Source organism: Haliotis asinina, chromosome 8 (genome assembly GCF_037392515.1).
Source record: "Haliotis asinina isolate JCU_RB_2024 chromosome 8, JCU_Hal_asi_v2, whole genome shotgun sequence".
NCBI lineage: Eukaryota > Metazoa > Mollusca > Gastropoda > Lepetellida > Haliotidae > Haliotis > Haliotis asinina.
Window position 1 is genome coordinate 31095970 of NC_090287.1, and position 27754 is coordinate 31123723.

A 27754-nucleotide genomic window follows, 5' to 3' on the forward strand; every position below is an offset into this window, starting at 1 on the left:
CTTAATTATTAAACTGTTGGATGATAATCTGAAGTATCTATTTCATTTTGAGCAAGGTTACCAGTGAATATATGCAAGACAGTTTGAACTGAAGGCGCGGCATTTTCAATCAGAATAGGTTATTGTGATTTAAAATCTCTGATGTGTCCAAAATCGAGTATTTCGAAATATCTTTTCAAATTCATAATATGTAATTAACATACCTGTTTAGGCCTTAATGACATGTAAATGTGCAGAGATACAATACGTTGTACTATGTTTGATACTACATCACTACGAAGTCATATGGTTCGATTACCATGCTGACAGTTCATCATGATCAGCATGCGTCTTTATGTGGCATCGGGGAAAATAATTAATTTCGCCATCTGCTAACGGCGGTGTTTTTGTCTCGCGCACAGATCCGTCTATATATGGTCATGGAACTAAACTCCTTTTGACAGTCTTGTGCTCACGTTGAAGACGAATCTGTTCAATCCACAGGGGCATATTGCTGAAAATACGTGCTGGGTCGAACAAGCCTACACTGATATCCATATACATACAAAGAAGGACTTTGTGTGCGTTACATCCCTTTCCTTCCTAATACGTATATGAATATCAGTGTAGGCTTGTTCGACCCAGGACATATTAATTATTTTCAGCAATACAAGCCCCTGTGGTTAAATCCGACAGACCATTTTGTTCGGTTTTGCTTGTATTATTTTTAAGTGTATAGTCCTAGAAAAAGATTTTCTTGGAGGGTTTGATTTGTCGCAACATTTGGGAATAATTTGAAATTCCGAATGCCATTCTTCCCAACACGTGGTAAGATTGAACGTAGCAAGGGAGGTAACTCTCATTTTTTCTCCTCGCTATAAATAGTTCTTTAGTATGTTTCGAGTCTCGCCGAGCTGCGCCGATGTTCTTTATCCGTCCTGGTGTCGGGTCAGACTTGCTTTAAACAGACCAGGGCATAATAGTAAGGATAATCTCCAATATCCCTTCACAGTAATCCAGTTAAAGAGAATTTACTTATGCAAACATAATTCATCGGTACACATTTTGTTCGAGGAAGCATTTAGCCGAACCACTCTCGCCCAGCGAAACCAGAAGCCAATGTGTGTGTTGACAGTGTACAAGGGAGGTAACTCTCATTTCTTGGTGTTCTAAAGTAAACAGTGCTGTTATTTCCGGGTTGTGAAATACAGCTACCACAACTGTGTATGCATTCGATCAACGTTTTGATGATACAGATATACAGTCCAGGATATTGTAAGAAATTCGCATTTAATCATAACAATCTAATCATGTGAGGGTTTCGATAACTGAATGAACGCTTGCATGAACATGTTCTTTCATGAACTTTGTCGTGTGAATTCGCATCACTATGGCTGATCGTTTTGGTGGGGGGCGTTTCTATGCAACGTAATCAGCAGCTAAATTTGTCACTTATTCATACTGTTTTGGCTCACAGTCAGTCGGAGCCATCTGCATAGAGCCATCACTTCCATACATGGTGAAGACTTGGACTGGGCCGCCTCGACATGATATAAATACCTTGAAGTAGTCCTGTCTGTAGATTGCCTATCTGTTTTGAAGGTGATACCAGTAACAGTCGGTCGGAAATTGCTGGAGGTAGGGAAAACGTTATATTTTTGTGGACTGTGACTGTTACAAATATATGATCATGAACCATTTGGACTAAAACACTGATTTTAAAACTAAATATAAAATTTATATGTTTGATACTGTATATTTACTATGATATATGGACAGGACTTGTATGGGAAAGATTCCTAATAACCCAGACCACCCAAAGATGTGCAATGGAGAATCTAAAAATGGTTGTATAGTCTAGTGTACAGCAACTTCTGACACGAAGCAACCTTTTACTAAGGTTAACTAACCTTAACTTCCTTTCTTTAACATATCACTAAGGCTATCATGGTGACTTATAATTACCTCAGTGCTTTGTGAAAGGAGGTCCATATTTCTCTAATGAGGCAGTGGTTTAGCTTAGTGACTAAAGGGTCCGCTTGAATGCATGAAAAACCTATATCTTGTGTTCCTGCTCTGATGATGTTGGATACTGCCAGAAGCAGCGTATATATACGTCACAGTAAATGTTTCAAATCAGGAAATGTGTAAATTCCTGTAATATTTAGGAAATTCACTCAGTAAATTTACACATTCCATAAGTCACCATTACTATAAATACCGGGTTATGTGGCCCAGATTCGACTATTTATTATCGTGATATATTGCTGAGAGTGGTGTTAAACAGCCACAAAACCAAACACTCCTGATCAGTATCTCTACATGTTTAAACACACATAGGGTAAACACAAATGTCCTATACTTCATTGTTGTGGTGTTCGAGAATGAAACATTTTAAGTGCACATGGATTAAGTAGGAGCGTTGCATTGTTCAACTGAACAATATTCACTCTCTCATTCTTCCAAACTGAAGGTTTGCACTCACTGAAATGCGCATCGCATTGCAACGCATATACAAGACGTATGTTACTACGTTACAGACGTCTCTGTCTCAACCAGTTCACCAACACCATGTCCGACGACGATGAAATCCCAGCTGTCGTCATTGACAACGGATCTGGGATGTGTAAAGCTGGCTTTGCTGGTGATGACGCCCCACGTCATGTTATTTCGTCAATAGCTGGTAAACCAAAGTACCAGGTGAGTAACGCATGACATTATCATCCAAACCTGTGCTCCACTGGGGATATTGCTTGTGTGAGAGAAGGTACACTAGAGTTTGTACAGTAGATTTCAAAAGTAGATTTTGATGACGTCATCAATCACATGATCCACAATGCCACGTTGTCAAAAGATTGATTCCGTCACAATGCTATGACATCACATCACACCAAGTCTAATAGCAGTACCCTGTTCAGAGATGCACATTTTTCAATGAAAATTAATGAATACTGAATTATGATGAAAAATGGAGAATCGGATATTTGTGACTTTATCAACTCATGTAAATTTGTCAACTTGATATCAGTAGACACGGGGTGAGATTCTATTCATCATCCAAATTCATTCTTCATTTGTTTTCAATGGAATATGTACACCTCTCAACTCTGTACCACCTGTTTCTGTGCACAGCAATGTCATAGCATTGTGAGGTCATCAAGTTCACGACGTCATAGAAATGCACAAAATCGACTGTCAAAATAATATCTTCTAGGAGATATCTCACACAAGCAAGATCTCCCGTGGAACACAGTTTTGATGATGAATGGAATCTCACCTTCGTGTCTACTGATATCAAATAGGCTACCCATCAGTAGTTAAGACGTACCAGTGTATATGTAGCCACTTGCTTCAGTCAGCTGTTCTAAGCTAGATTTTGAAAAAAAATATTTCTGTTTAAAGGTACTGTTTAAACATGAACTGATGTAAGGTAAAACAAATTTGTAACGATGAGTTCAATAAATGATGAAACTCAGTGAAAACAGGCGAATTAAGATTGTGTTACGCAAAAACGCAGCGTTTTACATGCTCGGTATTTGCACATGCTTGTCAACAATGTGTTGCACGATTCTCGTATCTGCATAAAGTTTGCAGTTCGTAGAACGAGTGCACTTGTTACAAATTGCAGCATCAATCAACTGCTTATATTATCTTTTTGTAGAACCTTCTTTTCTGAATATATTGAAAATATAAAATTTAACCTCTCTCAGAGAGAGAGAGAGAGAGAGAGAGAGAGAGAGAGAGAGAGAGAGAGAGAGAGAGAGAGAGAGAGAGAGAGAGAGAGAGAGAGAGAGAGAGAGAGAGAGAGAGAGAGAGAGAGAGACCTTTACGCATTTTGTGACCCTGAAACAGATTTTATTTGAATGAGATTGCAATATCATTCATTCGAGATGTTTTGCAGAAGTGCATGCTTGGACCAAGCAAGGACTTTTACGTTGGGGACGAAGCACAGACCAAGAGAGGTGTGCTCAGCATGAACTATCCCATACACAACGGTATCGTCACCAACTGGGACGACATGGAACAAATCTGGAATTACATCTACTTCTATGGACTCCGAGCACATCCTACTGATCAACCGGTTCTCATGACGGAGGCGCCCCTCAACCCGAAACGTAATAGAGAGAAAATGACTCAGGTAAAGCCACCGTTCCCACACAACGTGCTCTTAGAGTTACACTTTTTATACTTTTTCTAACGTATGTAGTGTTATATATACCTTAATGGTTTTACTTACGTTTTAAGCGAGAGCACGCAAAATGTATACAGAAATTGAGACATTGCAAGAAGACTATACGAGGCTCATTAAGGGCAAATCGGGTCCATTCTGAAACAGTGCAGTTCTTTACCGTAAAAATCGCATCAGCGTTTTATTTTCATAAGCAACTGAAATGGTAGAAGGGTGTTGACAGTAAAAGAGTTTATACACCCAAAAGAAGTTTTGCTGGCTATTACAATGGACCCATAATTGCGTCTTACTCAGTGAATGTTTCGTCTTTACTGATAGGCTTGTGTTGATTAATTCCAATTCCGTGGTGCATGAGAAGGCACTAGTGATTCTCTTGCATAGTGCCTTCTGCTGGCATTCAGTAAATATACAATATATATGTCCTGTAATATACAGCACTTGTTATGCCTTCAGTTCTGTTCAAATCCACTTTCTCAACTGTTTCTTTAATTGGCTTCATGAATATGGATTGCAAACCCCCGATCTGACATGTTGCACAGCACCGCTGAAGCGCTGTTCGTGTGGCCAAGTTTGGACTTGACCTCCAGGGGCGTAGCTACCATTATGAAAATAAGACCCAGGTCCTCGATACTATCTAAATAAAGAGATTGGCAACCTATCGGGCTTACGCGAAAAGAAATGGCTTGCTACGAACCTACCTGCACCTGAAAGTTATAACGCATGCCTGAATCCACGAATCTAAAGCATTCCGCCATAAGTATTCGGAAAATCATGTGACGTAATTTAAATATGGTGTTAAGTCGTGCCGTATTTTCGAGGCAGTGCAAAAACTACGTCACGAGAGCCTCACGTGGAGAAAGTTGTGACGTCACTTGTCGTCTGCTTCGTCGAAATCGCGATCGTAAACAACATGGGCAAGAAATCGAAGGAATTGTTATCGACTGTAAAAGAAAAGGTCGTCATATTATTTGAAGCAGGGATAAAAAGATCTGAAATTGTCAGGACAATTGCAGTGCCTTCAAGTACCGTTTACAGTTTTTAGACAGATATTTGACAAGAGGAAATACAGAAAATCGCCGAAGAAGTGGAAGGCCAGTTTTGTTCAAGGCTCGACATGAACGATGACTTTCGTCATGTGTAAAAAAGAATCGTAGGAGCTCCTTGAACGAATACCAATATTTTCAATGATAGCAGGGACAGAAGTTTCTCCAAGCGAACTGTTGAGAGAAAACTACATTCGGGAGGATTTCATACTCGCTCTGTGAGAAAAGTCATTAGAATTCGTGAGGTGAATCATAGAAATCACGCGGTGTGGTGCAGAGGGAAGAGAATGAAAGATGTTGTTGATTACTGGAGTCTTGTCATCTTCAGTGGTGACTGCAGTGTTATAGTGGGATCTGACAGTCAGTCGTGTGAGAGTTTGGAGAAAAGTTGGTGAAGAATGGCTAGGTGATTGTATCTGTCCTCCATCACGTAAAAACGTTGGACTCATGATTTGGGGACGTATTACCTACAATAGCGTGGGGACAATGGCGGTTTGTAGATGCATTGAAGTACATTGATATATTAAATGACAACATCTGGCCAGTTATTGTTCGTCATTATCCAAGTAATGACTATATTTTTCAAGATGATAATGCACCTGTACATCGGGCTCGTGTAGTGCAGGAATTTCGCCGTATCAACGATTTAAACAGTCTAAACTGGCCTGCCCAGTCTCCTGACTTAACATTATTTAACATGTGTGGTGGAAACTTAAGGAAATTCAGAAAATATTCAAAATATAAACAGCGGTGCCGATTTGGAACATTCCATCCGTCGTGTGTGGGAAGGCATGTCTGTCGAGTACATCAGATCGCTCTACAACACCATCCCACGGCGACTTTTGCGAGTAATTACCTCTAAAGGCCATATTACCAAATACTGAGGTAAGATGAGTTTGTTTATACTTACCTAATTTAATTTATTAACACATAAAGTCAATGAGGCGAAACGGCACGTAATGACCGCCATGTTGATTTTCGGAATACTTATGGCTAAATGCTGTAGGCTACTTCCGTTTCACCTGTCAGGCTTACGAAAACCATTGGGCTTGCTACGTACGACTTCTAGCTGCACTTGAAAGTTACCACTCCTGTTTTGACGCCTGTGCTTGAATTACACTTGGAACAAGGCACCATTTGGGCAGATATATTAATGAGCAGAACATGTTCTCTTTTGTCAGATAAAACTTATCGATAGAGTGACTGTGTTACTTTAACCAGAGCCATTTAAACTCATGTTTATTACGGTCACCACTTCCCCTGAATATCCAGGTTAGAATAGGTCTTCAGTAAAGAGGCGAATAAAAGTATCTATGTAGGTATGTAGACTTTGTTGGCACATACTAACTGGATTGTCTTGCGTAGACTCGATTATATAACAGATTGCAGACATATAGGTGGAATATTGCTGAGTGCGGCAGTAAAAAACAATCAACCAACCAACGAGCACCTCCTGTCAGTCTGGTGTTCGCTGACCTTTAAAACCCGTTATGCAAAGGGAACGAACGTTTTAACTAGTGGACTATCGTGCTTCCCCTTTGTCAGAGAAACCGTAAACTAGAAAATGTGTTGAAATATATTACATTTTGCTCTTTATTGCAGATTCTCTTCGAGAACTTCGATGTTCCAGCGTTCTATGTCAGTATTCAGGCAGTGTTGTCGCTGTACGCGTCAGGTCGTGGTAGTGGCATAATACTGGACTGTGGGGATGGTGTTACGCATGTCGTGCCCATATATGAAGGTACTGAACACTTTGAAGACGGGCGGTGGTGTAGGCTAGTGGTTAGGCGTTCGATTCCCCACATGGGTACAATGTATGAAGCTTATTTCTGTTGCCCCTCGTCGTGATATCGCTGGAATGTTGCTAAAAGTGGCATAAAACCACATTCACCCACTCACTCTGTTTTACATTCGTGTTTCTTGCTGATAATTTCCAGTTAAAGTTGGATCACTTAGTGGGTGTCCTACGACATGTCAATACATGTTATATCATAGATGTACAAGACGTGACGCGACCATCGTATGTATGCGAGTCGCTGCTTGTAAAATATCAGAAACTGAATTCAGGGTGGAGATATTTACAGTATGGTTCAAAATTATTGAGAATAGCTAAAGAATTTCATATTATTAAACGAGAACAAATCAGATAAAATTGAATGTATTGTGAAAGTGAACTGACCTTTTCATGTTGTGTAGGTAACAATTTAATATTTTATCAAGTCTCCTTGAGCTTCACGGCACAGTCTAAGACGGGTAGGCATACTTCCTATCAGAGAGGTTAGTGTCTCGTGAGTTATGCTGTCCCAGTATCGGACCACTTCTCTCTTCATGTCTTCAATTTTTGTCAACCCCTTTTGATTCACACATTCCTTCATCATCCCCCAAATGTTCTCAATGGGATTTAAGTCAGGACTATATGCAGGAAATGGTAATGCAGTCACATTTTTCTCCTAAAGCCACTGCTTGGCGGCATGTTTTGCGGTGTGTTTAGGATCATTTTCTTGCTGCAAAATCCAGTCATTTCCATAAAACACATGTGCACTTGGAAGGACAAAATTATCTAATATGTTAGTGTAGCGTTGACTTGTCAGATTTCCCTCAAACACACACAGCGGGGTCGTTCCTAATAAGGATATCCCTCCCCATACATGAAACTTTGGGCTGTATTTAGGTCGTCGATACAACGGTGCTGACGCAGACTTTGTCCATATTTTCACATTATTGGGATATACCCATATTGAACTTTCATCAGTAAAAATCACATTTTCCCAGTCAAAGTTTTCATGTGCCAAACACCACTCAACACGCCTGTCTTTATGTTCTTGTTTCATGAGAGGAGAAGGAATTCCAGTCTTTTTCTCCCATCCAAGATAAATAAAATTTCTTCTAACTGTAGATTTTGATACAACTGTTGATCCCCTTTCTATCATTTCATACCTGATGTTTGAGATGCTTGCCCTTTGCTTTTTAGACGCTAAAATTCCCAGCCGGACGCGATCTGAGAAGTCCAATTTTCTGGGTCACCCTGCTCCTTTCTGGTGCCCAAAATCCTTTCCCTCTTTAAAATTCTTCCTAATCCTATACACAGTAGAAAGAGGAGTTCCTGTTCTCTCTGCCAATGTATTTACATCATCAATTCCTTGATTACAGAACTCAAAAATCAACCTTCTTTTATCTTCAGCAGACATTGTTGACAGTGCTGAGGAAAGTGACGTCTGCTACAAATTCAGGGGAGGTAACTCTAATTGTACTATACTCAGTAGGCCAAGATGAGTTACCTCCCTTATATCATTACTTAGTTTTAAGTATCAGTGAATCAGTTGCGGTGTTAGGATAGCTCAAAGTAAGAAGAAAAATTCTCAATAATTATGAACCAGACTATATATGTATGGTTGTGGCTGAAAGGTCCTAACGTCTCCCATGAAGAAGGCAAGGTAACAAAATGGCAGTCGGTGGCAGCGGTTTTATGGAATTCCATTAATAGCTAAAATAATACTAACTGGCTTGGGCAACTGCATGGGGATATCATCCATCCATCCATCCTCCCATTCATCCATACTTCCATCCATCCATCCATTCCAAACTTGCTTACAGATGTGGGTGTCCGCCTGAATATGCCATCTTTAAAAAGATAGTCAATAATTCTTTCCTCAACGTAAGGTTCAGACGTTTTCAGGCACCCCTCACTATGTTAGTTTATGATTTTAAGAATGCATTTCGAATAATCTTTATTAATAAAATTACACTCTGATATCCAGGATACGCTTTGCCACACGCTATCCGGAGAATGAACCTTGCAGGCCACAACATAACGTCCTACCTCAGCAGGATGCTACAGGAGAGAGGATACGATTTGACGACTACATCAGGTGATTTGCCTTAAAAATAATGTTGCGATACTTCTGTCCACAAAGGGGCTGCTCAAAGCGGACACACAAGCCACTCTTGTCAGACCCTACACTATATATGCGCCTGAGTGCATGTTATTTAAAGCTGATGTCTGGGAAATGTCCTGTCCACTGAGGGACTGGTTACGATCATGCCGGTCACCTGTTCACTTGACCACTGGAGCCATGATGTGTTCTGCTACAAAAAGACACTACACTTCTCAATCTTAAAAGATGCCTCAGTCAACGAATTCTTTGAGAATTGCTTAAAAAATTTCTGCAGGTATCAAAGGGCTCTTTCATTTGATCGTTAACCCACATTCATGTGACTATGTTTTCGACCTCACCTGCATGTATGACTAGAGGGAAGTAATCAATTGTGAGTAGTCGGTCTCAAGTTTCAAATCACAATTCAAGTTTTCTTGAAGATGGGTCGTTAACGGTTCGGAAAACAACGATGCCATCATTTCAGGCATTCTGAAATTAACACCGATTCACAGAATACACTTTGACGTTAGTTTCACCAGTGTTAAGATGTATTGGAACTCAAATACAGATAATGAACGTGTTTGCAGCCGAGTTCGAGATAGTGCGAGACATCAAGGAAAAGCTCTGCTATGTTCCCCTGGACTTCAAGGCGGAGATGAAATTAGCTGACGAGTCTTCCTCACTTGAAAAAGATTACGAGCTTCCTGACGGGAATGTGATAACTATCGGCAGTGAGAGGTTCCGTGCACCAGAGGTTCTGTTCAAGCCAAGAATGCTGGGTAAAAGTCGTGACTACATTTGCCGGTCAAGTGTTGAAGTGATACTGATGTCATGCCAGACAGATCATAAATACATGGGCATGTGTCGTCGCACACAGTGTATTCTGGCTGCTAATTTATTATGTGGCATCACACTCAAAAGTCACCAGTATTCCAGCTGCACGATGATCCAGAGGAAACTGGCTGAATCCAAACAGTTTGATATAGGCAGATGGGGATGAACTAAAGAACATGTCGCGAAATATAAACAAAACAAATATTTGCTTTAAAGTACAATTTAACAGTTTCACTTTCATGTACCAATATAAATAAATAGATGAATGTTTATCATTATGATCATCACTATGATAATGGTCACGAACCCCATGTAATGTCCCTTTGTGTACATTTTGAGAGTTTTCTATTGCTAGGCATGGAGAGTCGAGGGATTCATGAGATGATGTTTAAGACCTTACAGAAATGCGATATTGACGTAAGGAAAGATATGTGCGTCAACTTCATCCTGTCTGGAGGCTCGACCATGTTCCCTGGTGAGTAGTGCCCAAAACCACATTACCAGTTTTGGCTGAAAAGGTTAACTTAGTTTGTAATAACGAGCAGGACGCCGTTGTTCAAAGCGATGTTTGCGCTTAGGTGACCGAAACTCTCACACCAGAGCATAGACTTAAGGTAGTCATAGCGCAGAGGCTGTTTTGTACAACTGGACTCCAGCTTGGTTCACTGTGTCTGTTGCGCTTGGGCTAATTTACGCCACGACGCTGAGCGTTATGTGATTGTCAAATGTTACGATAACTATATTCGAAAAAGTTCGAAGGCATAAATTGGTAATTATATTTATCACAAAGAAATCACTTTTATTGTGATCATGAACGGTTCTTTTTACTGTGTAGTAAGGATTTAGACTGACAATGTGAGTATATGCATGAAAAACCTAAAAGACATGGCAGTAAAATGTCAGGAATGATTAAGATCTTCGGAAGTATTTTTTCCATTGTTTTCTTTTGTGAATTCCAGGTATAGATGAGCGACTGACAAAGGAGCTTAAAAAACTGATTCCCAAAACTATGAAATTGAAAGTGATTGCTACCCCTGAGCGAAAATACAATGTATGGATCGGTGGCTCCATCTTAGCCTCGCTTACAACTTTCCAAAGAATGTTTATCACAAAGCAAGAGTATGATGAATTTGGACCTACTATAGTTCACAGGAAGTGTTTGTGAGGCCTACCGGGTTCTTATAGGCTCGTCAGGACGTGTATACTGGGTCCACCGTGTGTGACAGAAATGATGACACTGTTTTAGATCCACATGTAGTGTTTGTAAGGTTGTTTGTTGGTTTGTTGTTTAACACCGCACTCAGCTATATGGTGTCGGTCTGTAAACATTCGAGCCTGGACCAGATAGACCAGTGATCAACATCAAGAGCATCGATTTACCCAAAATGAGATGTCATGACATATGTCAACCAAATCAGCGAACCAGATCAACAGAACAACCCGATCATGTTAGTCGCCTCTTACATGAAGCATGGGTTTGCTGAAGACCAATAATGATCCGCTTCACGGATCTGTTTGTACAGATCAGTCATTGTTTGTACCGTAGTCTGTGTGTGTGGAATCCACAAACAGTGATTTTGAGGTCCTCGAACGATCCACCGAAGTCTGGTCGGCTGGGGGCGTGCTGTGTGGAGGGTCATGGTATCTCAGTCGGCTACAACTCTAAAACATCATCACACGTACACCTTGCAGGGCAATATTCATGAAACAGCATTGAACTTAATATTAAACCCCATACCCGAATCTCATCTTCTCCTTGCATATTCATCATTATTTATATACAATGTATTCGTTCAGATTCATTTAAATCTGAGTACCTATTTGAAAGAATCTATTTTATTCAATATGCATTGTTTGTCTTGCGTTTTATATTATAATTTATGGCGGAGGGTGAATAACTTTGATAAATGAATGTGGGTAATCCACATCATACATACCACACCGGTATACTTTTCTTATACGACAAGTGTATTCGTGAATCACATCGACTCTCAGCGTCTCGTGAATTTAGGGCAATTGTAACGTACGCAAGTCTCTCTGCATAAACATTTTTTAATTTTTCAAAAGTTAATTGACTACGAATAAAGCTGTTCTATTTTAAACATAACGTTGATAATTGTGATAACACATTCTTTGTCACTTTGAATAAGGCCATCTGAGGCCGTATTGCATGTTTTTCGTCACGAGCAAGAGAGCAGAAAGGTGAAAATATTAGCTGAAAATATAGTTTTGGACTCATTGTATTGCTTACGTTTTACTAATTTTACGTTAATATGATGGTGGTAAAATTAATTCTTGATGTTGACAGGGTTGTCGCGTGGCTTCCAGTGAGTGAGGGAATGAGTTTAGTTTTACGCCACACTCTGCAATATTCCAGCTATATAGCAGCAGTCAATAAATAATTCAATCTGGACTAGACATGATCATGATCAACAACATGAGCATCAATCTGCAAAGTTGGGAACCAATGGCGTGTGAGCGAGCCTGACCACCCAATCCCGTTTGTCGCCTTTTACGACAAGCTTAGTCGCCCCGTCTATGGCAAGCATGGGTTGCTGAAGGCATATTCTATCCCAGACCCACGAGTATCTATCTATCTATCTATCTATCTATCTATCTATCTATCTATCTATCTATCTATCTATCTATCTATCTATCTATACATCCATTTCACCTGATCACCTGAAGAGAAGTAATTTGAAAGTCGAAATATTATGAAGTGACAGGACTTGAAGTATTTGAAACTGATCTCCAGTGTTCAAACGCCTTGTTTAACTGTACAAGGTATCTCTGCAACCGTCGATTATTACTTCTCTGAATATATTTGTAATAAATAGTGAATTAAGGTTCGTTGAACCGAACAAAAACCCTCTGGAAAAATGGTGATCTATAACTGTTCCACCTGTGACACACATTACAAGTACACGCAAAGACAAGTCAAATGTTATTTTTACTAAGCACACGGTTTCATGGAACACGTTTAAACAAAATGTTAGCATCTGCTAGTTTTATTACAGTTTGTGAACAGGAGTGTGCTCGATAAACCTAAATGACTGTGTGCCCCAAGGCAGATTCTGTTGGAATATTGCTGTCCACACGGATGACTGACCACCCTCAGTCTCATTATAAATACCATGGTTAATACTAAATATCATATCGTTAATGTTATTTGTGTGTTGTTTATTGTCATACTGGAAGTCTCTTCAGGTAATAATTTAAATTTCGCCGAGTTTGTACAATCCAGTGATTGACATCGTCAGCATCGCTCTACTGAACTGGCCTACGATATTCAGCGACCCTGACCAGTCGATTCCATTTATGACCTGATGTCTACAAACATGGACTGGTGAAGATCAAGTCTAAATTGACAGTTAACGCTATTAAGAAAACCGCATATATTCACTGACCACATAGTGCTTGCACGTGTAGCATTAAATGATAAATGGCTGTCGCTGTTTTGATAAAACAATAGAAAATTCGATGCCAAATTCATGTCATTAGTTAGCCACATTAATTCTTCAAAAGTGGAAAACACAGAATCCGTGTTTATGTCGTGATTCACAAATGGTCGAAAAAAAAAAACAACAACAAAAACAAACAAACAAACAACAACAACAACACACACACACACACCCCACCCCCTCCCAAAAACAAAAATAAACATCATATTTTCTCTTCACAATACAAACTGGCTGCACATCCATATGCTGCGCAATACACGTCCTTCAAACCACTTGTTGATCAGCCAGCAAATCACGACAAGCCTCCGGCAATGGTGCTTACAATTCAAATGCATACAGTATACATCGTGGTGTGTGAGAACATAAGGCACGACCAGGGGTAATTATACCACAATTTGTTTATCTTTTCTTGTCTGACGTCACAGTAGACGTTCTGCATGGCGTCAAGCTAATAAAATATGACACATTGTGGATGATAAATGACATATAGGCCAGGCATGACGTTACACGTGAGACTATATAATAAGACAATGGGCAGCCTCTAGGAAACGTCACCACACAAGAAAATAATCTTCCTTAATACCCGCTCTTCCTCTGTAAGTATAATTATCTTTCTTTTGCGTTTTTGCTTCTTAAATATGTTGAAAACAATGGCAACCGTTTAAAAACTGTTAATAGGAAGGCGATGGGTGCAAAAGTTTGAGAATGCAGTTTTTCTCTACTTATTTAAGGATTGATAAGTTATCAAAATGAGATAGGACCATGGTAGGTATTAAATGTATTGTGTGTGTTGAGAATGTTTTTATTGAAAGTGCGTGTATGTGTTATGATACATCCCAACATACGCAAGCGAGCCTAAAATGTGATGCCAATCCCTTAATGAGAACTCGGTGCGTTAAAAAGAAAAAGAGGTACAAGAACTCTTATACTCATGGAAACGAATTAGGTAGAGTACAATTGTTCCTTTATTCTCATCTAGGTTTCTTCTCTTCACAAAGTATGTCTTTGCACTGTGAATGAAATTCTGGAAATAGATAAAGGAACACTTGTACATGAACTCTCATGGGTTTTCCTAGTTTCTATGGGTATATTTGCTGCACAATCATGAGAAGCTTTTTGACAATCGCTTTATGATGGCAAAAATACTTCATAAGCAAGGAACTATATATAAAACAGGTATATAGTGTATGCGTAATATTAATCCTTGTAACACATTATCCATGTGAACACCACTTAACCACACCTATCAAACAATGGCTTAAGCTACTTGTTATTATAATGTTAAAATGCTTTCAGATTCACTATGATACCACAAGGTTTTGTGCTGTTGACCATTCTTGCGTTTGTGGGTGTTGCTCTGGTGACTGCCGACGGTTCATCAATGACGGCGATGCCAGTCTCCGTGGACACGACCACCCCGAGTCCAATCATGAACAGGCAAGGTACAAATGTAATAATTATTATTTTAACTGAAGAAAAAAGAAAAAAAACCCCCAAAATCTCTCTATCTCCATAAAGACCTTTTCTCCTACACAATTAAAGATAAATGTTCTGATGATATTGTTTTGTAAATTCCATTGATGGCGATTCCACTAACTGTGTTTTTAGGCCATCAAAAGCCGCTGATTCCGGTTTTAAAAATATGTATTATTTTCGTTGAGATTGTATGTATGCCTGGGCTTGTCAGCTTCGCAGAAGCTGTAAGGCTAAATAAAAAATGTGAAATGTTCCTTGGGCATCGGCGCGTCACTTCTATTTGTGATCTTAACACATTTAAAGAACCATTTAAAGAAAACATAAATTTTGACTTGGCCTCGTCCCGATCATCGATTAATCCACTTTAAGAATCAGTGTCTGTAAGAACGAGTGTGACTGAATCCATAACTCATGAACACGTGCTAAACTTTCCAAGCTGTATTTCTGAGAGAAGAAAGATAAAAATGTGTTCCCCCTCGTTTCTTTTTTTCTATAACAAATAAAAAAATAAAAAAGTATACAAAAAGTCCTACCGCCCTCGTCAATTGTGAAGAAAATGTGACCGAGAAACATTTAATTTTTTATGCAGCCTAATCGTTAAGGAACCGAGTTTGTGAGCTCTTCAGAATACATAATCGTTGACTAACTGAGGTTATGCCCGAACTTGTGTGCTCCACCGTAAAGGTAATCATTAAGACACCTGCCTAGGTATTCTCGAAACGTCCTCTCCCGTATTAACGTCATGAGCCCACTCTTAACACAGTGGGTACAATGAAACTTAAGAATTCTTAAGGTTGCGAACGTTTCAAGAATAAGGATCCCTGGTCATGCCCGAAGTTTTGGGTTCCATGGAAGTTGTTTTTGGATTACCCAACATAACCGTATTACTGCATTACAGTTTAAAGCGATGCTAAACAAGTAAATTTTAATGTAGCGAATACTTTTATGATAGCTAAACAATTTTCATATGTATGGAAATGAAATATCAGTACCTGATAATATAAATCAATGTCACATTAAGATGAAACCTACTTATGATCTACATCTCTCAGAATAAATGATCATTCTGTATGATGATTATTTTTTCAAAACCATTTGCTTTTGGCAGGTCCCCGCCCATTTCGTGACTTGGGTCGTATTTTCCGCCCTCTACGATGTTGGATGGCGTGTCGTTTTGGCAACGTTCCAGCTGACTGTAAGTGTCAACCCAGGCTGGAGAACTCATGTGATGTAAGTAGAATCTGAGCTTCTGGTTTTTGCACAATGGTATAAGTCTTCTAGGATCAAGGCGAAATGCTAACTTTGAATGTCGTTCTATTTACTTCTATAGGCGGGACACGGGTACCAACATGCACTTGTTTTAATGCCATGAAGTATTATGACAAAAAAAGGCCGTTAAACGACCAGAGAAACAGTGTTTTCTTTGGATGGGTTTAAACGGAAAGTCGATCAGAAAGTTACTCATTGTAAGTGGTCAATTATCAACAAACTCTGACGGGGACAGGAATCAACTGACATAAAAGATATGATTTGTATGAGACTGTGCAAGGTAGAAACTAAAGAAGGGGCCGGATTTTTTACACGGGTGCCTCACCAATATTACCCTACCCTACCCAGATAGAAGTTATGTTAATTTCTGACATCAAATCTGCAAAAAATGGCAATATTTTCTTCAGCTCAGAGGCTAAAATTTAAAGCTTTTCAATTTCTTAACCATGGATAGTATTAAAATGAGGTGACTGTAATGATGTCTAAATCATTAAAGACAAGACAACATATAATCATGACAGAAAAATATATTACATTTTTTAATCTATTAGCCACATGATCACAACGGGTCCGGGTATTTGTATGGGTACCCGGTACTGACTCATTACTCACCCATCCCGGGTATTCGGGTTACCCGTCCCAGCCCTAACACTATCCCGTTTCTGTAATCTTGACTTTTTAATGTGATTCTGTTTTCAGCAACTGAAATGTGCTGATGGCAAGGTGTGCAAGATGTTGCTTGGCCGATTTCCTCGCTGTGTCAAAGATAAATCAGGTAAATCACAGAGCCTCTTAATGGTAGTAGCCTAACGATTGAACTGTTCATTCAATACTCTTCCATCTTACACAGCTGCAGTGTGTTCAGCTTGACCTGATCAAGCGAATGCTAATTCATTGCGTGACCGTGTCACAACAGGTTGGGTCTATTATTGTGAAGGGGTGCACCTTTGTCAGTTGATTGTCAACATGTCCGAACAGCTGAGACAAGGTCGCCGTTTGACATCTCTGTGTCGAGAAATCGTTAGCAATGTCCTAACGTTTTAAAAAAATGAAGTTACAGATGATTTAATGTTTCCGATGTGTGCATGCTTTAGTGAGAACGCAGCGTTAATATCATTACATTCTCTGCTCCCCTGTTTAATGAAGTTATCTCGACCTGCCGTTTGTGCCATTTGACCTCCCGGGTCATGCATATTTAGAGTAGCTCTGTTCAAGCCGAACAAGCTGTACGTATAGTTGACTTGTTATGTGATAAGAACACATTTCCGGGTCATGTGAAAGAGATGCTTATATCAGATGAAATGAATACCCTCAGTCTATTTACTCATTCAGATAAGTAATATTTCACCACTGACATGGATTTGTAACTTTACTTTTCAAATTAAACAAAAACACACCATAATTTAACTGGAATGTTGCTGAGCACGCTTTTATCAACATACAAACATTTCGACCACCTGGGATTATTTTCAAGATGAAACAAAATAAACAAAACAAAATACATAAACAAAAATAAAAAAACACCAATAATTTAACTGGAACATCGCTGAGCGCGTTCAACAAACACACAAACAGTTCGACCACCCGGGATTATTTTCAAGATGCAAAAAATGTTCCAAGCTGTTCCAAATAATGTGATATGTGAAGACTCTGGTTAGAATCAATCTAACCATGCTTTTGACGATTGACGACTAACAGGATTGTGGTCAGGTCAGACTTGTTGACATGGTTAACACATGTCATCGTATTCCAGTTGCATAGATAGATGCTCATGCTGTTGATCACATTATTGTCAGGTCTAGACTGGACTATTTACAGGCCGCCGCCATATAGCTGGAGAAATGCGGCACTAAACAACAAGCCATACAGTCAACCAATCACGATAATGCCCCGTGAAAATGTCGATATATTGCTGAGAGCGGCGTTAAATGATACACATCTTAATCACTCGTTCCAACAATAATTAAGCTGAATAAGACGTTTTCAGGTAACCATATGTATGTTTTATGTGATTGTAGTCTGTGAGATGACCAAGGACGTAGGGACATGCTCAGAGATGGTTCATCGCTTCTACTACAATAAAACCACCAACAGGTGCGAGGAGTTCCATTATGGCGGCTGTGGAGGAAACGGTAACAATTTTAAGACCAAGAGGGCGTGTATGAGAACCTGCAGGAAGAGAGGCTTATTCTTCCCCAGGCCTTAACAATGTAACTGAAGCAAATCCATTCAATACTTGAATTCCCAGTGGCATTTACAGCATTTTGTCCTCTTCATCTCACATTGTTGGCAAGTCACCCATCGTCGTCAAAACCTGAAGAATAACTGAGTATTGCCTTGAGTAATTTCCATAAGTTGTTTTTCAATAAAATGTATTTATTTTAAGATTTGCTTGTTTTTGTCATGATTCGTGATTGAACTGTGTGTTCGAATCATACATTTGATGTGATCATGACCGTGGTTTTTGAACTCCAACACCAGCACGGAGGTTAACCTTTTCGATCCTTTTGAATCAAAGAGTTGAAGTGTCTTATTCTCTTAACATCTCGGTCAGTATACTTCAGGTTGGGCAGAGCTTAGGTCTTATTCGCTATAAGAGGCGTCCTTTCGATATCCGGTATAAAATTGGTCTTCAGCTTCCAATGCTTGTTATTGGAGGGGTTTTAGTGATGTGGATGGATAACTTGGTTGATATCCCAGAGTATCCCAGTTGTGTAAATCAGTGTTCATGCTGTTGATGACTGGATTGTCTTGTCTAGAGTCGACTGATCACAGACCACCGTCACAAAACTGGAATATTGCTAACTACATCGTTGAGCAATACACACAAATGTAAATCCACTAGGAGTAATGCACCACCGCGAAATAGTCCCCTGCTCAGAGTTGCATCCCTTTGCTCAGCTGAAGGACTGAAACCAAACCAGGACTGTCATGTATGTTTGAATTTCTGAACCGCTCAACGTTGCCAGGTAGGGTGTCGAACGAAGAAGATGTAAATCTTATATTGTCACAAGCTTTTTTGAAAGTTTTGATGTCAAGAAGAGTTCAAGTTTCTCTTCTTTGAAAAGCAAAACACGTTCGGTACTTATAATAAACACACCCATTTTTCAGGTTCGCGTGCCTTAAATGCCCAATAATGTCATGGATACAAGAACAGGATATGCCCACGCGCACGACATGCAGTAAATATCGACTTTCATTACCCTATAAGGAGGATACCATGCAGATGTAAATTAGAATATGTGTTTGTATTTTTGGTGAATTGCAATATTCTCGAACAGCATATTGAATAAGTGTCTAAATGGAACGCTGGCACTCTGTAACTGAAATATATTCGAACTGGACCACATGTGCCTTATGTTGCAATTCGGACAATATGTGACGAATGTTTGCTGAATCACATTCAAAGTCATGAAATTGTGTACTGAAGGACATCATTTTGATCACCACCATACTACATTCTTCAGTTGACCTTTTGAAATTTGATGTGCTTAACAAGAAAATCATCAGCAAAATGCATGTGCTAAAAAGCGCATAACAACCGAATGTCATTATGATCTCTATTTTATTAATTACACCTCACCCAGATGGTAAATACAAACAGAGAAGGTCGTGGGATTTTTGCCTATCATGACTTCTTGTGAAGTAGTCAACACTAAGAATGTCTTGTTTCCCCAAATCAACAACACCAAGCGATTACGAAAAGACTACCGTAGCAGAAATACTGGTGGCGTTTACTCTTTTGCGTATCGGGTGGTCAGACACATGTTATCGGTTCCCAGTTGCGCAGACCGATGCTCATGCTGTTGATCACTGGATTGTCTGGTCCAGACTCGATTATTTACAGACCGCAGCCATACAGTTGTAATATTGCTGAGTGCGGCTTAAAACTAAACTCACTCACTCACAACTCTTTTGCGAGCGTTCAACTCTGAGCTCTTCTTCTGGAGTCAATATTTGTATTCTGTCAAAAGTGTGTTGTTTCAGGCATTCTGGAGTTTTTCTCTGACATGCTTTGCCAAAGGCGTGTTTCGTACGTTCCCACTGTTCCACACCCTTAGGGAAGACAACATCTGCAGCCATTTTTAAACATGTTACAAGATGACATTGCTATTGGGTATTTTATGATTGCGAAGGTCATGTATTTTACGGTTAACACAGAAGCAGCGATTGCATTCCTAACCGGAGGCACGCTATGTTGTCAATGCAAATGACATGTGCTGTGAGATAGCTATCTGACTTAGAGAAAGAGGAAGATTTTTTAAGGATACACCTGTGGAAGTGCAAAGAGAACCACATAGGAAATGGTATTCGATGGTGATGCATTTCATAAGGATTGTAGTGCCATGTCAAAGTCAAATCCACTTATTAATTTGTAAACGTTGTTTTTATCGGTTTCATCATTTAAACAACACTATCGGTATCCTCTATACCGGACGCTGGAGTCCGAAATATATACACAAACCATACGTCACGTAATATATTAATGATGAAATATAAAAAATACATATACATGTATACAGGCCCACACGCACACACAGGGACGCCTTCTTGAAGCTGTTACAATTCTCGGACGCGGTATAAACAACACAAAGCAAAGAAATTGAGTTTGAATGGGTTTTAATATCCCATTCAGTTTTTTATTGCTTTGTTACAGTTCCAGGCACGGTAACAACAAAAGTAATCTTTAACTTTTGGTAACATGGTGCGACCATGAATCATACCACCAGTTCCCCACCTCTCTCTGGGGACAGCTCCGCCACCGAAGAAGGAAATAAGGGTATTAAAACCAGTTCATTGGATTTAATGTATATTACAAACATCAAGTTAAATTCTCTGAGAGGCATTTAGAAGTTGAAGTAGTAAGAAAAGATGACAATTTATGGATGAATACCTTCTTCATTGGTATGAGAACGACGTTTCGGTGTAGGTTCTAACACCGTTGACAAGCACTTGGATGACAATCTATAGATGAACAATATCGTCATTGCTATGATAGCGACGTTCATCGCTTGATAACGATCCTAGAACCCGCATCGAAACGTCGCTCTCATAGCAATGAAGAAGGTGTTCATCCATGTATTGTCCTCCTGCCTTAGAAACATAAAGTATAAAAACATTCTAAACTTTGATAGTCATATAGCTTAGATCTGGTGAGGGCATTTCTACTCTAAGGCGAATGAGTCGAATGTTAGGGTGTTCCCATGCGTTTTGTTTGTAGTATGCATACCTTAACGTTGATTGTTGTCATGTTTAGACTTTGTTTAGTTTAACATCGTTATGAGCAAAATGCCAGCTACACAATGTCAGGTCAGCTAAATTCTCATCGATAAACCTTCTCGTGAGTTTTATAGTTTGCAACTGTCCTGTCTTGCGGTTACTTAAGAACTATTGGGAAATGCCTATGTGGTTACTGTGTGGAACTATTGGGAAATGCCTATGTGGTTACTTAAGAACTATTGGGAAATACCTATGTGGTTACTGTGTGGAACTATTGGGAAATGCCTATGTGGTTACTGTGTGGAACTATTGGGAAATGCCTATGTGGTTACTGTGTGGAACTATTGGGAAATGCCTATGTGGTTACTGTGTGGAACTAATGGGAAATGCCTATGTGGTTACTTAAGAACTATTGAGAAATGCCTATGTGGTTACTTAAGAACTAATGGGAAATGCCTATGTGGTTACTTAAGAACTATTGAGAAATGCCTATGTGGTTACTTAAGAACTAATGGGAAATGCCTATGTGGTTACTTAAGAACTATTGGGAAATGCCTGTGTGGTTACTTAAGAACTATTAGGAAATGCCTATGTGGTTACTTAAGAACTAATGGGAAATGCCTATGTGGTTACTTAAGAACTAATGGGAAATACCTATGTCTTTACTTAAGAACTATTGGGAAATGCCTATGTCATTACTTAAGAACTATTGGGAAATACCTATGTCTTTACTTAAGAACTATTGGGAAATGCCTATGTCATTACTTAAGAACTAATGGGAAATGCCTATGTGGTTACTTAAGAACTATTGAGAAATGCCTATGTGGTTACTTAAGAACTAATGGGAAATGCCTATGTGGTTACTTAAGAACTAATGGGAAATGCCTATGTGGTTACTTAAGAACTATTGGGAAATGCCTGTGTGGTTACTTAAGAACTATTAGGAAATGCCTATGTGGTTACTTAAGAACTAATGGGAAATGCCTATGTGGTTACTTAAGAACTATTGGGAAATACCTATGTCTTTACTTAAGAACTATTGGGAAATGCCTATGTCTTTACTTAAGAACTATTGGGAAATGCCTATGTGGTTACTGTGTGGAACTATTGGGAAATGCCTATGTGGTTACTGTGTGGAACTAATGGGAAATGCCTATGTGGTTACTTAAGAACTATTGAGAAATGCCTATGTGGTTACTTAAGAACTATTGGGAAATGCCTGTGTGGTTACTTAAGAACTATTAGGAAATGCCTATGTGGTTACTTAAGAACTATTGGGAAATGCCTATGTGGTTACTTAAGAACTTTTGGGAAATACCTATGTCTTTACTTAAGAACTATTGGGAAATGCCTATGTCATTACTTAAGAACTAATGGGAAATGCCTATGTGGTTACTTAAGAACTATTGAGAAATGCCTGTGTGGTTACTTAAGAACTAATGGGAAATGCCTATGTGGTTACTTAAGAACTATTGAGAAATGCCTATGTGGTTACTTAAGAACTATTGAGAAATGCCTATGTGGTTACTTAAGAACTAATGGGAAATGCCTATGTGGTTACTGTGTGGAACTATTGCGAAATGCCTGTGTGGTTACTTAAGAACTATTAGGAAATGCCTATGTGGTTACTGTGTGGAACTATTGGGAAATGCCTATGTGGTTACTTAAGAACTTTTGGGAAATACCTATGTCTTTACTTAAGAACTATTGGGAAATGCCTATGTCATTACTTAAGAACTATTGGGAAATACCTATGTCATTACTTAAGAACTATTGGGAAATGCCTATGTCATTACTTAAGAACTAATGGGAAATGCCTATGTGGTTACTTAAGAACTATTGGGAAATACCTATGTGGTTACTGTGTGGAACTAATGGGAAATGCCTATGTGGTTACTGTGTGGAACTAATGGGAAATGCCTATGTGGTTACTTAAGAACTATTGGGAAATGCCTATGTGGTTACTTAAGAACTAATGGGAAATGCCTATGTGGTTACTTAAGAACTATTGGGAAATGCCTGTGTGGTTACTTAAGAACTATTAGGAAATGCCTATGTGGTTACTTAAGAACTAATGGGAAATGCCTATGTGGTTACTTAAGAACTATTGGGAAATACCTATGTCTTTACTTAAGAACTATTGGGAAATGCCTATGTCATTACTTAAGAACTATTGGGAAATGCCTATGTCGTTACTTAAGAACTATTGGGAAAAGCCTATATGGTTACTTAAGAACTATTGGGAAATACCTATGTGGTTACTGTGTGGAACTAATGGGAAATGCCTATGTGGTTACTGTGAGGAACTAATGGGAAATGCCTATGTGGTTACTGTGTGGAACTATTGGGAAATGCCTATGTGGTTACTTAAGAACTATTGGGAAATGCCTATGTCGTTACTTAAGAACTATTCGCATAATTTTCAACACTATCATCTGGTTGGGGATTTACGTGGCGGGTTAAATATTTGAACCCCAAGCCATCCCTATCCCCTGAATATAGAACAGTCTGTTCCTAATCTTCTTGCAGTGTAGGTTAAGCTGGAAGGGTTTACATGGTAATTTTATGGTTAAAGCTACGTAAGTTTATGTCCGGTAGCACTGACATGAGATTTAGTCTTTCTGTGATAAATGCCCACGTTTGAAGCATCTTTTGTATGATTCATCACGGATTTGTATCCTGTAAAACAAAGAACTGACGCCAATGTAATACGAGAGTTGCCATGTGACTGTCAGAGAGATACTTTTATGAAAGTACTTATACGGTTTAGCTACGAGATTGTTTACAGAATCCCAAGAAGAAGGGAACAGAAGTGGGTGCAGCTCTCTACCTTTCCACATCCAGTGAGCTATATTATTCACGTTTTCAGGTATGTGCATCTGGGAATGTTTACAAAGATAATTCTTTGTATTTCAGATGATAATAATATGCAATAGTTGTGACTTCTGAAAGACATTTTATGGCCCTGCCCTTGAACTATGTGAAATATTGACGTACAGCAATGAAACATGCCATCGTAGTTTCTACCAAGAAGTTCCCTATGCAGACATGCGTTAGTCATACCAAAGAATACAAATGGGCAATGAGGGCAATTGGCAATGTTGCATCTTCCTTCAGATGACACCCGTGAACTTCCAGGATAGAATAGGTCTTCAACAACCCACGCTTGCTGTAAAAGGCGACCCAGCTTGTCGTAAGAGGCGACTAAAGGGATCGGGTAGTCATCGGTTCCCAATTACGCAGATCGATGTTCATGCTGTTCATCACTGGATTGCCCTGTCCAGATTCGATTATTTACAGACCGCCGCCATATTGCTTGAATATTGTTGAGTGCGGCGTAAAACTAAACTCACGCACTCCATTAGATGAATACGTGGACGTTTCTCCTGCTCTTGATGACGCAATTTCTGGCATTATATCCATAAATACGTATGCACACTGAAGCTGAACTGCAAATGTTACTCCAGATGAGGATGAATACGTTGATGCTTGTTGTGGTCCTGATGATGACTTGTGCTGTAATGCCTGGCCACAGTATGACGGACAATGGAGAAATCGCGTCCCAGAGAGCAGCAGCTTCCATGGCTACAGGTGAAGGTAAGGTGGTACGCACCGTTTAACAGGATAGTGGCATTGTCGCAAGTGAACCTGTTGTTTGTTTGTTTGATGTTTCACGCCGCAATCAGCAATATTGCAGCTATATGACAGCGGTTTGTAAATAACCGAATCTAGACCAGATAAAGTGATCAATAGCTTGAACATTGAATCACAGGCGGGCTGCAATACGAGTGGGTTGTAATATCCACAGATCACAATATAGATGGGATTCATCGTGTCCACTGACCGTGTTAGTAATTTTCAATGAGCTTTGAATATGATCTTATACATAGAAATGGCCTATGTTTGCACTGTTATAAAAGATGAAGGAGTCTTGTATTTGGAAGTGAACCTACGGGAACTTGCATATCAATCACCAAAGCGATTTAAGCGTGCAAAGCAACCATGTTACTCCATGGTCAGCCCATGGTTCTGACATGTGATGAAGGGTATTTAAAAGCGAAAACATGTACATAATTGCCAGGAACCACTAATATTTTGTGACGGTATGTTGTTATCACAAACGTACATTTGTGGATACTGTTTCCAGGGTCTTACGTCCTCGGCTACATGAAAACAATCCGTTGTTTCTTTATCTGTCGGCGAGGTGTGACTGATCCTCGATGTGACTGTTCCAGATGCAAGGTAAGCATTACCTGATCGATCATATTCATGACAATATGTGTCTCAGAAGAAATAAGCTGAGGCTAAGAAGTGGTTGTTATATGACTATCACATTACGGCAATGATTGCTGCAAATCCAAAGCTTGCGCCTGTAGTGTCGCTTTGGTTGACAACTGGTGATTAGATAGACGGATATATCAGAAAAGATGTTGGTAAACTAAATACAACCGATAAGCATGTTTAGGTGCGTGTCTTTGTTAACAAAATGGGAAGAAAGCCCGCGGTGATGAATATCTTAAGTGTTTTCCACTTGAGTCAAACCCATGAGCACAGATATGGTTCTACCAATCAAGAACGGTAATCAGGGAACACTATAGGATTCGAACCCACGATCAAATGACCTGATGGTGCAAACCGTATTCAGCGATATTCATTTTATCAGTATCTTCAACCTGAAATGCTTACCTGTGTCTCGTACTGCACCTCCTTTTGTTTAATACGATTTAATGCCCACAATACCACCACATGTCCCGCTGTATGTCAACAAGAAAAAGACACGGACATACAAGAACGCTCAGGTGTGTGTACCTCAAGACAACCAACTGATTCGTTTCCATGCTTCAGACTAAAGTTTGCCAAGCAGGGCAGCGGTGTAAAATGATTGAGGGAGATCCAATCTGCGTTGCCGATCGCTCAGGTAAGGGTACTGTTATGCTTTATTGCTGTTCATCTTATCACAACTGCTCCTTCTTCGACTTTTAATGTTAGGGCAAAGGAAGAGCACTAATATACACAAATCGTCAAAAAACAAAAAAACAAAAAAAACAAAAACAAAAACAAACAAACAAACAACAACAACAACAACAACAAAAACCCGGACACAGCAGTTTATAAGAAGTGCGATTAAGTGTTTAAGGTTTTACACACTTTTAGCAATATTCCAACAATAAGACGCCGGGGAAACAGCAAAATTGGGCTTCACACACTGCAGGCATGTGGGAAATCTAACCCGGGTGTTTTGCGAACGCTTTGACCACAAGGCAACCCCACCTCTCAACATGAGAAGGGCAGTATGTAATGAATGTCTGATCCTAAAACACTAAACACATTCATGTTTAACACTGTTTTGTAATGTGAAATATGGTATTGTATGTCCTGTTTACACAGTGTGTCAGCTGACCAGGTCACTTGGACCATGCAGAGCTCTCATGCCGCGGTACTTCTACAACAAAGAAACCCGAAACTGCCAGAAATTCTACTATGGTGGTTGCCAAGGCAACGGAAACAACTTCAAAACCCGTGGGGACTGTGTGGCAACGTGCATGAGGAGAGGCACCATGTAAAGTCAACACTTCACATTGTTTAGTAATGGAGTCATCCCACTATAAGGATGTAGTGATGATGTTTCACTGTCAAGATGACAAAGTGTAGAAAGTACTAAACTGCTTCGCATGGCGTTATGTTGAAGTACACTTTTATGTACAAAATGATCAAATGATTTCATGCGAGATGTAGTAAAAAAAGTACTCCCTGCACATATGAGTCCTGTTTTTAATAGCCGAAGGCATGCTGAGTAGTCTGAGAGTGTTGGAGTGTTGGAGTGTTGGAGTGTGGGAGTCGTATGATTAGTTCTTGGATTTGAATCTACGTGGTGAATCCGTATCGGGACCTGAGTAACTTTGTTCGTGTGCTGGAAAGTGCCAGGGTTATATCGTTACTGCCAGATAAGTCACGATTCTTACATCAACCTATTAAAAGCTATTCAACCACTGATACCATCGGGCCGAATGTTCAGGTAAAGTTTTTGTCAATGCCCACAGGTGAAGCGTAGCTCATTCTCTCACAGTGGTGCTATCGGATGGTGACCCCATGATGTTGCGCGCCATACCCTTGGAACTTTGAACACCAGCGTAACCATCTTTGATATGGTCAAATGTGAGATAGCTGCTAAAAATACATTGACAACGCTAGCAACCATGAACGCTAAAGAAATATTAGTCAGAAGTATATTTTCTGCGGAATTCAACAAATTATCTGATCGAGAACTATTTCTTTGCTCTGTGTGCGTTTCAGAGGTCAACATATAATATTCACTAATGACATTGAAGACATAATGGTAGTTTAATGAAAGTATTACGGAGCAAGCTATTATTCGTAGGACAGTCTGGATTTCCTGCAGAAACCGCC

General features: G+C 39.5%; 3 protein-coding genes across 7 annotated transcripts; all 3 read left to right on the plus strand.

Moving 5' to 3' along the window:
- Positions 1 to 847: 847 nt before the first annotated feature.
- On the plus strand, positions 848 to 11770 carry LOC137293666 (actin, muscle-like). Of its 5 annotated transcripts, none has more exons than XM_067824355.1 (9): positions 848 to 1126; positions 1457 to 1617; positions 2520 to 2679; positions 3881 to 4117; positions 6814 to 6952; positions 8970 to 9080; positions 9674 to 9865; positions 10276 to 10395; positions 10880 to 11770. In XM_067824355.1, the coding sequence occupies exons 3-9, from the start codon at positions 2551 to 2553 to the stop codon at positions 11083 to 11085; spliced, it is 1134 nt and encodes a 377-aa protein (XP_067680456.1). In that variant the 5' UTR covers positions 848 to 1126; positions 1457 to 1617; positions 2520 to 2550; the 3' UTR covers positions 11086 to 11770. The 5 variants fall into 5 exon arrangements, with proteins under 5 accessions (XP_067680456.1, XP_067680454.1, XP_067680458.1 ...); XM_067824353.1 differs by having other exon boundaries at positions 859 to 961; XM_067824354.1 differs by lacking the exon at positions 848 to 1126 and adding an exon at positions 1129 to 1254.
- Positions 11771 to 13886: 2116 nt separating this feature from the next.
- Positions 13887 to 18511, plus strand: LOC137294663 (BPTI/Kunitz domain-containing protein 4-like). Its single transcript, XM_067825732.1, has 5 exons — positions 13887 to 13977; positions 14678 to 14823; positions 15966 to 16087; positions 16826 to 16901; positions 18145 to 18511. The coding sequence occupies exons 2-5, from the start codon at positions 14685 to 14687 to the stop codon at positions 18330 to 18332; spliced, it is 525 nt and encodes a 174-aa protein (XP_067681833.1). The 5' UTR covers positions 13887 to 13977; positions 14678 to 14684; the 3' UTR covers positions 18333 to 18511.
- A 5621-nt stretch (positions 18512 to 24132) lies between these two features.
- LOC137295001 (WAP four-disulfide core domain protein 6A-like) lies at positions 24133 to 27102 on the plus strand. The gene is made up of 5 exons (XM_067826244.1): positions 24133 to 24215; positions 24814 to 24943; positions 25494 to 25588; positions 26192 to 26264; positions 26735 to 27102. The coding sequence occupies exons 2-5, from the start codon at positions 24814 to 24816 to the stop codon at positions 26908 to 26910; spliced, it is 474 nt and encodes a 157-aa protein (XP_067682345.1). The 5' UTR covers positions 24133 to 24215; the 3' UTR covers positions 26911 to 27102.
- The last annotated feature ends 652 nt before the right edge of the window (positions 27103 to 27754 follow it).